The 13,487-nt window shown below is 47.2% G+C and overlaps 1 protein-coding gene and 1 long non-coding RNA gene across 7 annotated transcripts in view; one reads left to right on the forward strand and one right to left on the reverse strand.

Annotated features, from left to right (window-relative positions):
• Positions 1 to 429: 429 nt before the first annotated feature.
• On the reverse strand, positions 430 to 3,334 carry LOC310850894. The gene is made up of 3 exons (XR_014567446.1): positions 3,102 to 3,334; positions 1,297 to 1,330; positions 430 to 703 (listed from the first exon to the last, which is right to left on the reverse strand). It is a non-coding gene; the product is annotated as an uncharacterized lncRNA (long non-coding RNA).
• A 26-nt stretch (positions 3,335 to 3,360) lies between these two features.
• Positions 3,361 to 13,487, forward strand: part of PRDM16 (PR/SET domain 16) — a 440,541-nt gene continuing 430,414 nt past the window's right edge. For 3 of the 6 annotated variants that reach the window (XM_083752463.1, XM_083752464.1, XM_083752465.1), the window contains exon 1: positions 3,362 to 3,581. In XM_083752463.1, coding sequence (XP_083608589.1) covers positions 3,545 to 3,581 — 37 coding nt within the window. In that variant the 5' untranslated portion in view covers positions 3,362 to 3,544. Of the gene's footprint in view, positions 3,582 to 13,487 lie in introns of all 6 variants that reach the window. The other 3 variants (XM_083752460.1, XM_083752461.1, XM_083752462.1) reach the window with 2 other exon arrangements.

The raw sequence follows: 13,487 nt of genomic DNA on the forward strand, positions 1-13,487 counted from the left end.
AAGCACACTCATGCAGAATATATATATATATATATATGCGCGAAAAACACGCGGAAAAAGAGTGCGAATTAAGAACACGTGTTCGTTTACACGCACAGGTGCAACGCAAGGATGTTTTCGCATTTGGAGAGAAAAAAAGTCAATCTGCTTTTAGCTGGGAAGGGGCAGCTATTGGTTTCCCCACTTTGAAAACATTGACTCGGAAGTTCTCTTCCATTCTTATTATTTTTAAAAAAATCCAATGTACTCTCACAATCCTTATCATCAGAATCCAGATTCAAACGCATTTATAAATAATTCTGGTTAAATAACTCTCCCACCCCCACCCAACGCCGTGCTTTGAGAGCCTACATTTAAAACCAATTCCATTTTATGAATTACTTGATAAATAAGCAACGCTTTTTAAAAAATAATAATAATTCGGCAGGCTTTGTTTTATTATTTGAATGGCTTTTAAAATTACCAGCTTTATTACAAGTTTGTGGAAACAGAACGCGGTGGGCGGACGGGCGGGGGAATCCCAGAACCTGATTGAGTTAAATCGCGAGGGGTTGGAGTAACTGAACCTCGAGCACAAAATGAAGAAAAGGAGACCAGGGGACTTGATTTGTTACCTTTCTCTTCCGTCCCCGTCCCACACTTGGAAATATAACAAATATTTTCAGACCTCCTTTTCCCTGACCACAACAGGATTAATATAAATCTAGATACAAAAAAGAGAAAATCTTCTATAATCTTAATAATAATAATTTATTCCATTGTACTTCGTTCTAGTAATAAAGTATGCAGTTTTCAACCTCAAACTTTATTCTCTCCTCATATCTCCCACCTGCCGGTCGGCTGCTAAGCTGCTTTTTTATTTTTCTGGGGGTGGGGTGTGAACGCCCCTTGTCCTGTTTCTTCTCTCCCCCCCTCCGACCCGCATTAAAAAAAAAAATCTGGTTTATTTTCTTGAAGGCTTCTTGACATTCCCTTTCCCTTTATATTAAACACGCCACGCAATGTATTCTTTCCAGTCAGCATCTCTCCCGGGCCCTTGAATTCCCAAAGGGAGTAATTAATTAATACTGATCCAGCCAGGCTATTTACTCGGGGGGGGGGGGGTAGTGTCCTCCACACACTTTCCCATTTCCGGGGATTCCTGAAAAATTCAGGAATCCAAAGATCCAGCTTCCTCCATTTCCATCCATTGCCCTGGAGAATAGGGTCGTTTCTATAAAGGACAACCAAGCATTTTAAATAGATAATGATTATAATATATATATATTAATTAAAGGACCTGAAAATGATACTTACCACCTTGATCCCTTCTAAAGCAACACCCCCGGACCTGTAAAAAGCAGAGTCCAACATTCAAGTGGAAAGGCTGTTATAATAAAAATTAGTTGGAAGAAAGGAGGAGGAAGAATAGAGAATAGCGTGTAAATACATATATATGTATGAACAGGAAGCGCCCTAGAGCAGGTGAACTTGCTTAGATCAGAACCCCATGTTTTTTTTTGTTTTTGAGCAGGACACATTCATCGCTGTGGCAAAATAGGTAAGTCAGAGATCAGAGAGAGAAAGAGCTGGTGCCCAGGCTGCCTGAGTGGCTGAGCTCTTCCATCCTGCCCATACTTACTTGTGAATTAGCAGCTTGCCACATTTGAGTTCATTGAGGGTTACTCCCAAGTAAGCTTGCATAGGAATGCGGCCCAATGGGTAAAAAACAAACAAATATGTAATGTCTTCCGTGTCAAGCTGCCCGTGGGATCGGCCAGCCTAACTCCATTTAACTAGGCGTTAAAGGAGCCCCTTACTCCTTACTTCCGAGTAAGGCCACAGCGATTCATTGGGAACGTTTCCTGGGGGCTGACAAGGTTCCTGGGAAGTCGTATTGCGAAGTTCTGGTCTGAAGTGATTCGACCCTGAAGGCTGCTTTGCAATGCTAGCCCGCTGGGGAGCCAAGACCCATTCAGCTTGGCGGAAGCTTACTTCAGAGTAAGCCCAGGCTTCAGCAGCGGGTCGCAGCCCAGATGCTTCCCTACACACACACATCTCGAGGACCCACGACCAGGTTTTAGCGTGTTTTAAACAAGCACCACGATGGAGACAGAATCGTTTAAACCGGCTGGTGGGGGGGGGGGCTGGGAGGAGAGAGAACCGAAAGCCCCCAACCCACCCAATTTTTTATTGTAAATGGATTGGGGACAGGGTGGGAAAGAATGCGCCGATCGTTAGGAAAACGAAAGTCGTTTGGGTGTGCAGGGGGAGTTTTCCTTTTGCCCGCCAGATTGGCTTAAATGCACTGGAGTGGAAGGGGATGCACGTTTTTCGGTAACGGCGCAAAACTGGGAGAAAGACATAGTAAAAGGTAGAAGAAGTCTGTGCACCTAAACATTGTCTGTGCACCCTGGTAATTCTATAAGCCCCCGCCGAGTAGGGAAACGGCCACAGCTTCTGCAGTCAACCTCAGCCGCGGCTGCGATCTTCCTCAACCTGCCTACCTGGAGGTAAATCCCGCTGTAATCAATAAAAGAAACTTCCGAGTAAACCTGGCCTTAGGGAAGGGTGGGAGAGATCAAACATCCAGATATTCACAATTGCCCGGAATGGGGGAGGGGGAGAAGAGTAAGCCCCTGTGGAAGAAGGTGGGACGTTTACTCGCGAGTAAGCATGCTGCGGATCATGCGAGAAGAAAGCGTGTGTGTGTGTGTGTATAGTCATAATATATCATGATATATCATATATATAATATATCAGGCGTGGGGGGAAAGAGCCCATCGCGACTGCCCCATTGATGAGAATAGTTCCTAATAGCCAAATAATAGCAAAATCATTAGATCTGTAAAGTGCAGCGTGCAGTTGGCTGGTTGAAAGAGACGGCTAACTAGTGACCAGAAAATAATAACAGATCTGCAAAAGGGCAGCGTGCAATTGACCAGCTGCAACGGACCGGTTGCTAGGAAAAGAATAATTAGACTTGTAAAGTACAGCATGCAATGGACTAGTTACGCCCCCCCCCAAAAAAACCCCAGCCACATACACCCCCCAACCCTCCCCGTCCCACCCCAGCATAGCATAGAAACCATCGTCCGAATAAAAAAAAAGGGCAAAGTCACCTCTTCCTGGATGTTACCTTCCATCTTTAAATATTGTCCACTGGGGAAGGGCAGCATGTAAAGGGTTAGGGAGAGAGAGAAAGGTCGCTTTTTCTTAAAGGGGCAGATCAGGGGAAGTGGCGGGGGGGGGAGGAGGAGGAAAGGCTGGGATGGTGCTGCGCTCCGAGGAGGTGGGGGCAGAGATAAGTGATCTGAAGAAGAGGATAGGACCACGGAAGAGAAGGGGGGAGGTTAAAAAAAAAAAAGCCACACACACATACACACACCAACCCCAACCCTGATGGTGATGAATACATTGGAAAGTTTTTTTGGCCCCGGAGAGGGTGTCAGATTGAATGCTCTGTGCGCATGTGCGAAGGTGTCCAAACTGACAATGCTTGGGAGATGAAGATAGCGCGGCAGAGCTGTTGCGGGTTCAAGGAGGGATCCGCTCCGCCGTCAAGATGAGATCCAAGGCGCGAGCGAGGAAACTGCCCAAAAGTAGGTCCCCTTTCTCCCGCGAGGGGGAGATCCCCGGCGAGATCTGGCGAGGGGGGTGAGAGAGAGAGGGAGAGAGAGGGGGGGTGCGCGCTGAGCAGGGGTGGGGGGGAGCCATGGGTGTCTGGCTGGTCGGCCCTGGGGTGAGGGGACGACAACGATGAAGACGAGCCGATCGCCTCCTCCTCGGCCGCCCTGGCCTCGCCGCGGCCGGATGCGCGCAGCTGGGCGAGCCGGGAGCGAGCTCCGCGCCGCCACAGCCGCCGTCGCCGGTCTCTGCGCGACGATCGGGGCAGCCTGGCCAAGGCTCCCCCCGCCTCTCCTTGCGCTCCGAGAGTTGTGCTTCGCACCCCGCGATTGGTGGGGTTCACCCGTCTGAGGATCTCGAGGCGATCAAGGATGGCAAGGAGGAGGAAGGAGGGGGGATCGGTTTTTTTTTAAATGAAAAGTAGGGGGGACACAGGGAGAGCTAACGAGAGCGAAGCGAAAGTTAGCTACAAAGTTGAAGCCTGCAACTTTTTTTCTCTCCCTTTCCCTCCTCCTCTCTCCTCTTCGCCGAGTCGTTTCCAAGTTCTTGTGAAATCTTTTTTTTTTTTTTTTTTTTGCTTAGTTCCCAGCTTTTGAAATATAGTGGGCGCTAGAGATTCGCGGCTGGGAAGGCAAAGCGAGGTTTCCCGAGTAGATGGGGAGCTAGAGAGAGAGAGAGAGAGAGAGAGAGCGAAGACCGTGAAAAAGAGAGAAGGGGAGGGAGAGAAAAAGGGAGGCAAGGGGGGAAGAGAGAGAGAGAGAAATATATATATTTATAAAACCAACCAGGCGAAGAGAGAGAGAGAGATTTTCATGGAAAGAGGCAGAGAAACTGGAACCCCAAATACAGCTTGGCGTTATAGATATATGTGTGTGTGTGTGTGTGTGTGTGTGTGTGTGTGTGTGTGTGTGTGTGTGTGTGTATCTATCTAGATATACGCAGTGAAACTGACACGAGGTGAAATGGACTAGTTTCTGGAGCTCTGGCGGTTGTCGTGTTTTGAAAGTGAGCGATGGTGGGGTTCCTGCATGCGCCCTGTTGCAGGAGCAGTTTCTGTCCCCGATTCTCGCGCGCACGCTTGGAAAGGGGAGGGGGATGTGGAAAGTTTGCAAATATATTCGTGTCTCCTTCCTCTCCCCCCCCCCCAATTTCTCGATCCCTCGTTGCCGGGGGGCGGGGAGGGGGGAGTGGAGGAGGAGAGAGAACCCTCATCCTTCTCCAACGCTTGTCATCGGTTACCAATGAAATATTAAAAGATGGCAATGAGAAAAGAGGGTGGGCGGATGAGAAAGAGGGGGGGGCAAGTTGTTTGCTGCGCGATCTAAGATACTTTAGCTGTCAAATGACGATAGATCTTCCCCCCGCCCCATCTCCCACTTTCAGGATTTTTGTAGCAAAAATAATATAAGTTGTTTCTGCGTTGTTCCTGCTCTTTTAAACTCCGAAGTTAACACCGCGTGCATTTCATTCTGGCAGATATTTTTTCATTGTTTTGTCTGGAAAGCGGGAGGGTCTATTTTGTGTTTTTACAATCGCTGTTGTCTGTCTTGATTTTTTTGTTTTAATCTTAATTATCATTTGGAAACGCTCTGTTTTGTTTTGTTTCCCGGCCTCTCGTTGAGTTCCATGCTGAAACCGGACGCGAGATTGTGGCTGGTTGAGGTGGAAGCGCGCGCGCGGGTGGCTGGAGGAGAGGGGGGGGGGGGGAGGAATGCCGTAAAGCTGTAAAAATAAAATACCTGTAAATATATTTGCAAATATAAGGTGACGGAAAGCTATCCAGGGGAAGTTGGGAGCTGGCGCTTTAATCCTGAATACGTTTAAATACTTTTAAAAAGGGGGAAGGGAGTCTGTCTCTCTACTCCGAAATACATTTACTCGGTAGTGAAAGTTCTAATGTATTTTCAAGCATGAACAGTTTGCGCCAGGAGATTTCGAAAGCTCACCTAAGTTTTGATTCTCGAGAGAGAGCGAGGATCTGAAACTCCTGCCTTTAAGTCTTTGTGCGTGCGTGTTAGCTGTGTTGCCGATCGTTACAAAACTCCAGCGGATTTCTACCGCCGTCCCCGAGACAAGTTAAGAACCCGCGGCTCTCTCCTGCCTTAACGATTCAAGTCCCGGATTCCGGACACCCCCTCCAGACTCAGTTCAAGGTCAAGGCCGTTCTGAATCCTTCCTCCTTCCAGTCCCCTGCATGCTCGTCTCCAGATCACCCCGAAGGAAACAAGTGGAGATAGAGATTTGCAACGCTGAATGTCTCACACTTAATGCAACTCCAATAAGTGAGATCGCAGCCCTAATGGACAGAAGCACGTTTCCTGCGGTTTTAATGGAGCGGTCCCCTCCTCTCCAGGCAGGATCTGTCCAACACCAACTTTCAAACTCCCTTGATTTAGTCTCTACTTTTTCGGAAGGGCGAGAGTTCAAAAAAGAGAGAGAGAGAGAGAAAAGAAAAGAAAAGGCAGCGGTCTTCCTCCTGCTGCTTTAACGTAATCAATAGTTGGATAATTTTTCAAGGCGCAAAAGGAACAAGCGCGCAGGGCGTGCAGGCAGCCGCTTGTCCTCCTTGACAGGCCCCGTAATTTTAACAGGAACAAATTCCTGTTTTCACAGCTCTCTCTCCCCGGACCGCTCCCCTCCCCCCCCAGCCCGCTTTTCCACTACTGGGTAGAATCTAGGAAGGGAAGAAAAATTGATCTCCAAGCAGGACCTCGTTCCGCCTCGTGTCTTTTTACCGCTGTATCAAACTTGGGAAACGGCTGGACTTTGGTACAGCAACTTCTTTGTAATTAATACTACAATTTTTCAATAAACAGAAATATCGGCTCCCTTCCATATATATCTGCCTCTGCTGCATTAAAAACAATCACATCCCGAATGCCTCAGGTGATATATGTAAATTCTCTCTCTCTCTCTCTCTCCCTCTCTCTCTCTCTCTCTCTCTCTCTCTCTCTCTCTCTCTGTGTGTCTTTTAAAATTAAAATTTGTCCATTTCATCAGGTCGGAGTGGAAATGTCGCTGTCATTTTCTCCTTATGAGGTGAAATGGACGAGACCTCAGGTGTGCTTGAATGCTTCCCTTGGATAATTTCAGTCTTAAAAGCAGCTGTTCTGCGCCCACTTACTCGGGAATAAGCCTCACTGAAATAAAAAGCGACTTGCTTCTGAGTAGACTTTCCCAACCTTGCGCTGCAAATGTGTGCTGGAGAGTTTAGTTCACCCCCCCCCCCCAGGAGGGCAGTTCCACTCTCTGTGTTTTGGGGTTCTGGATGTACATGGGGAGGGGGAGGTGATTTTTTAAAAAATGTAAATGGTTTTCAAAAACTTTTTTTTTTTTTTGAGCCGCGCAAGGAGAATTTCTTTCTGCCCCCGCCGTTTACCACTTGATCCAACCTGGAAGTGTCTGTTATGAAAGTCCTGATTAAATTCAGCTGTTTTGATACCAACCCCAGACTCAACAGTTTACAGCGCGTGGAAGGAGAAGGGGGGGCAAGCCCTTTGAAGCTGAGGATACTTTTAAGGTTCTCTCCCCCCCCCTCTAAATACAGTAGTCCGGGTTTCCAGATCCCTGGGGCTTTCTGCACGGAAAACGTTCGGTCCTGATTTGCAAGCGATCGTTGCTTTCGCATTTATCTCCGGATCAATCGCGCCCTCAAATAACCATTCCTCTCCAACACGGGCCTAATGCGTTCGCTTTCCTCCTCCTTGCCCTGAAATGCCTGTCAAGTTTTGTTTGTGTTTTGAAATGCTGATCGGGTATCTTAGACAAAATAAAAAATGAAAATCATCCCCGCTTCCTTGTGACTGATGCAGCCGAGGAGGTAAAGGCGAATCAACGTCTGCCTGAATGTGCTGTAGTAGGATTTGGTTTTCGGTGGGCAATATTTCCAGCAGATGGAAAGGGGCCTCTCCGGAGACTCCCGGTTCCACGACATGTTTTCACTACGAGGAATGTGATGTGTGAATGCGTGTGGGTTTCGTTTCTTGAATGGAGCCCTTCACCGCGGAACCTATGTGAAGATGAAATTTTAATTTCTCCAGACAGCTGTCCCTTGGCATGAACTGGGATGGCCTGTGTGTGTGTGTGTGTGTGAGCAAGTTAAATGACACCCCCCCCCCAAACACACACAGCTGAATAAATTCATCTTGGGCCCTGCAATCCTATTCTCGCTTAGCCCCATTGAACTCAGAACCCAGTCGACGCGTACAGAACTGCCGACCTACACGCGCGCTGAGCTGAGAGAGCAACTTGTGGCTTCTTCCTCCCGAGTAGGGCTGCATCTCTGGATTAAAGAACTCCAGAACAAATGCAATTATAAAATGTTGTGTTTTTTTTTTTAAATGAAAAAAAATATTATTTAAAGGCAGGCGCAATGAGACCAAGAGGGAGCAGAGGCTTGAGGCCGGGGAGGTGATACCTGATTTTTGTACCATGATCACTTCCCTGGATTCTGTTCTGCTTAAATAAATAAATAAATACACAAATAACAAAAACCGCTCCTGCAGTTGAGTCCCATTTACAGCAAAGGGTATGGGCTGCGTGCGTTGCAGGAGAAAACGTGGTGATATTTGGGAGATGCCTTTACACTGGAAGAGACAGGGAAATAAATAAATAAATTAAATAAAGTCTTAGATAGCGGTGCTAGCCTCTGCGTGTCTACTTGCAAGTAAAGCCCATAGAGCCCGGCTGCACTCATAAACCCACTTTACCCAGGAGCAAGCCCCATCGGATTAAATAGGGCTTGATTCTGAGGAAGCACGGCCAGGCCGGCAGCCATGATCCTGGCTTTAACTCTTAGCAAAAAAGAAAGAAAGACGTGTGTGTGTGTATACATACATACATATATATATACATATATACATGCATTCCTGTACCCGTGAAAATCTACGAAAGCAAATATCATATATATATATATATATATATATATATATATATATATAGGATTGCAGCCCGAGTGACTTCCTTAACCGTCGAGAGCCAGATTATGGAATAAAACCTTGAGGCAAGCCGTTTGAGGCTGTATGTGAAAAAGAAAGTAAGAGGAGAAGAAAGGGAGAAGTTAAGGAGCGAGGAAGGGAACGATTGAGACCGGCTTCCCCAGGAACCGAACCTGGAGCGGCTGGGCCCAGGCTGCGCCGTTTCAGATTCTCCAGTCCCGGGAAGGAAAGGCTGGGGAGATTATCCTCAGAGTGGCCCGCCCGATGTACGCGAAAAGCTCTTCGACCTTGCTCTTCCCCCTCTCGCCGTTTCTTAGCACCAGGTCCTTTGCAACGCAGTCTGAACCGCGTCTGCTCGGAAGCAAGTCCAATTGGATTCATCGGGGCTTGCTCCCGGGCAGGCGAGTTTAGGGTCGCAGCCTTAAACCGTCTTTGAAACGCAAAGGGGGGGGGGAACCTTTTTTTTTGGCGTTAGTTTTTTGAGGCAATGCCCTCTTTCGCTGGCTTGGCCTGGTGCTGCGGGCGGGTGTGTGTGTGTGTGTGTGCGGGCGACTAAAAGGGGTGCAATCTCCCACCTGGATCGGGGAGCTACGTCATTTTCTTGCAAAAAAATAAATAAATTAAAATTAAATTAAAATGCAGAGGAAACGCTCTGCCCTCATCAGATGGCTGATTTCAACAGGTTTGGAGAACTTTTTAAAACGCGAGCTTGCTTTTTAAAGGAGACGTTAAAGGCACCCCCCTCTACACAAATTAGGAATTCCGCTTTCACAGATGCAGTTCAAGCAAGAACACTTTGCTTCTATTCCCCCTTTGGGAGGGTGAAAAAAGCATTCATATATAGTTCAGATGTGTCCAAAATATATAAACAATTTTCTCTTTCTGCAGGGGTAGGGGGCACTGGATCGAGGCCTCTACAAGGCTGCGAATACATACACCCCCCCTTCCTAGTTATTCCCTTTAAACTAAGAACAGTATAGTATATATTCTTTCAACATCAACTCGGTGCTTTCCTTCAAACAGGCAGCTAGAGTTCTGTCTAGCAAGCTGAAGACAAGAGACGGTCCACGGGCTACTCATCTCTCTTCTCGGGTACCCCTCCCCCCAAAAAAACCCCTCCACCCTTCCTGCTTCTGGCTGGGATGGCGAGATTCTGAAGAGCTAGGGAGACTAAGTGGAGATGCTGTATGTGTGTGTAATAAGGCAGTTGTGGGATGGTGTCTAAGCTGGGCAGATCTGTAGGAGGAGCGATAGCTCTGAGAATTGTTCAGCCTCTGACCTGGCACTCCCCATAAGTCAGGATCGCCTGCCTGCCTGCCTGCCTGCCTGCCTGCCTGGGTAAAACGGAAGCCCATTTAGTGAGTCCTTCATTCTTCTCTCAGCAAATTCCTTCTCCCCACTCCCCCATCCTGAAGGACCGCCACTAGAGCTCAAAAACGACACATGGCCTTGCATACTGTCTCTGACTGTGGAAGGCAGCTTAGAAGTTCCCTCACTGCCGATAGCCCTGCCTTTCTGCACTAAAATGCTCCTGTTTCCTCCCTCTCACGTCATCTAAGGTTGCATGCAGTCCTAGGTTTCTGGACTCCAATGCCATACTTCCTCACCATGTGCTTCTCCAACCATCCTTTTTGTTGCACGTTCATGACAATTTGCGCTCAGGGTGCTATCAGGGCAGTTGCACCGTGATTATGCTTTCAGTACTGTTAGTGCCAGCAAAAGTTTTGGAGTGGACACATGGGGGGGGCAGGGAGGGACAGCTGCCCCCCAATCAATAAAATTCAATAAAAATACATTGCAAACTGAGGTTTTGCCCACCCTAGCAAAAGGCCTGCCCCCCCCAAATCCTGGCTATGCCCCGATTCGTTTCCAATCGGTGTCTATCCTGTCACTTTCTGCTGAAATTCTGTCACTTTCCATACCCCCAGTGTTCAGGGGTGTGTATGGGTTTTTTTGTTTTCTCTTTTGCTGCTCTTCCATTTTTGTTGTGCTGCAGCTCCTCTGGAAACCTATTATATGATAGCATTGGGAAAGTATCAAATAATAAACCAAAGAGGAATAAATCACTTTACTGTGAACATGTTTCAGAATAAATCCCAATAAAACATCAGTCTGGAGAGAAGCTGTGTGGAGAGAGAGAGAGAAAGAGAGAAAGAGAAAAAAATTGTCTTCCATAGCAATGACTTTACAGTCATGATGTTTCATTTCCATATTCAAAGTCATCTCTCCCCCCCCCCCAAGCCAAACAGCATCCCCCCACAGTTTTTCATTTTGGCTGCTGATTTCTCCACCCTTTTTTGGGGGGGGATAATAGAATTGTAGAGTTGGGACCCAAGTTTAAAATGCAATTGTTACTTAAGATTTGTTTGCATGTCACCACTGAGCACAAAATGTCTCTGCACGTGTGCAGGAGAAAACAAGCTTGCTCCATCTTCCGTGTGACAGCCCTTCAGGTATTTGAAGATGGCTCTCAGATAACCTCTCAGTCTTCTCTTCTCCAGGCTAAACATACCCTGCTCCCTCAACCATTCTTCATAAGACTTGGTTTCCAGACCTTTTATCCTCTTGGCTGCCCTCCTCTGCACACATTCCAGCTTGTCAATATCCTTCTTCATTCAACGTTCTTAGACCTTCCAGTTCTAGAGCAGCCTTTTCCAGATGGGGTGTCCAGAACTGCACACAGTCTTCCAAATGGAGCCGTGCCTCGATGTCTATAAGAATTTTCCCTTTTCTTTGTTCCCCAGGCTTACATTTAAAAAAATCATGCGCCAAAGGTTAATATATCACTCACCAGCTGCATGTATTTTTCACACGCCTAAAAAGTTCTTTCTTTTGCGTTAGTAACATGCAGGAACATTATCTGTGCTGGGAATCACAATCTGTCCCCTGTCATCTTTATAAGTTTGTTTTTCGCACACACTGCTTGTTTGCACCATGATACTGATGCAGGGCAAAATGCAAATGAAAAAGTGTTCTGAGTTTTACGCAGCTCAACACAGACCTGAGGACCACCTTTCTGTATATGCAAGAGCTGCTAGAGGGTGGTGACTTGAAGGTAGTTCGGGCAACAAGTGTGTTTGTTCCCCTCTTAAATTCTTGGTTTGGGGGTATGTCTATTTATGTTTGCGGTGATGATGGTGAATGCAGACGATAACGTGGAAAAGAGGATTTGTAGTGCAAATCAGCTTTCTAACCTTTTAAGAGTTTGTTTTGCTTTTTTTTTGCAAACTCTAATAAAATCAGGGACGTGGATGGCACTGTGGGTTAAACCACAGAGCCTAGGACTTGCCGATCAGAAGGTCAGCGGTTCAAATCCCTGCGACGGGGTGAGCTCCTGTTGCTCAGTCCCTGCTTCTGCCCACCTAGCAGTTTGAAAGCATGTCAAAGTGCAAGTAGATAAATAGGTACCACTCTGGCGGGAAGGTGAACGGCGTTTCCGTGCGCTGCTCTGGTTCGCCAGAAGCGGCTTAGTCATGCTGGCCACATGACCCGGAAGCTGTATGCCGGCTCCCTCGGCCAATAAAGCAAGATGAGCGCCACAACCCCAGAGTTGGCCATGACTGGTCCTAATGGTCAGGGATCCCTTTACCTTAATAATCTAAAAGAGACACATTTACAACGGGGGGGGGGGGAGCTCAGGCTCTGGGGGCCAAATCTCTCTCTCTAGGCCTCTCTTGTATGGCCCTCAAAACTCTCTGCAGCCAAATCCTGCCCTGTGCCCCCATTTCCCCAGTTTCTGGCTGGTTGGAATATGTGCTCAAGCTCTAGTATAGCCTCCTGCTAGAGGAAGGAGAGGTGTATCTCTGTGTGTCAAGAAGTTTGGCTGCTGGGGAAAGGCAAAATTTACATTCATTGCCCCATTCACTTTTGCTTTCGTAAAAGATTGCTTCGAGGGCACAAACTGAATTGGGGGATGTATCAGGTTAAAATCTCACCCAGGTTAATGATGCAGTTGGTGTACTTAGGCAAAACACTAATTTCTTCATTCCCGTGTACAGCACAGGGTGATGATATGGACCCACTTTGCAAGGCAAAACTCTCCCCCCACCCCTGAGTTACTGAGAGAAGGTATGATGAAATACTGTGAATTCTTTCTAGCCACCCATCTCTCTCCAGGCATCACCTGAGCAGGTAGAGGGTGTTCCATTGCCACTGATGCTCTCATAGCAACCAGTGCTAATTCAGGGAGCAACTGAACTTACAAAAGCATAGAGAGAAAAGGTTATTTGACTTGCCACCCCTAAATATATATTTTCCTCTCCTCCCGTTCTTGATAAGATGTATACATCAAAGTTCCATAAGTTAAATGAACAGGCTGGGATTCACCAGCCCTTCTAGGGCTAGACACAGTGGATATGTTCCACCACTGTTGGAGACAGTGTGCCTATGAATACCAATTGGCTGCTATGAGAACAGGATACTGGACTAGATGGGCATCTGGCTTGGTCTAGCAGAGCTCTTATGTCTGAGCAGAATTGATCTTGAGATTGTGAGGTTATTCCATTGCACCTTCCACCCATCAGTCATTGTGGTCAAGGAATATGATGTTGTTGTTGTGTTTAAGCACAAAAAATAGGCGGAGTTTCCCCAGCAGGTGTGAGTATCATGTCTAACTGAGATAGTGGAAGAGCTCCTGATATAAGCAAACTCCCATCTTCTCCCAGTCGTAAGGACTGGATAGCAAAAGTGGAGAGGAAATAACTTGTCATAGGAAGAACACAAATGTAGGAAACTGCCTTTATACTGAGTCAGATCACTGGTCCATCTAGCTCAGTATTGTCTTCTCTGATTGGCAGCTGATCTCCAGGGTTTCAGACCAGGACATTTTTACCTGGAGATGCCAGGAATCAAACCTGGGACCTTCTGCATGCAAGGTTGATGCTCTGCCACTGAGCTATAGTCCTTCATAAGCATATGTGTCTGGCTTGGGAGGCCAGGACTCTG

This window comes from Podarcis gaigeae (assembly GCF_964106915.1).
Source record: "Podarcis gaigeae genome assembly, chromosome: 8".
In the NCBI taxonomy this organism is placed as follows: domain Eukaryota; kingdom Metazoa; phylum Chordata; class Lepidosauria; order Squamata; family Lacertidae; genus Podarcis; species Podarcis gaigeae.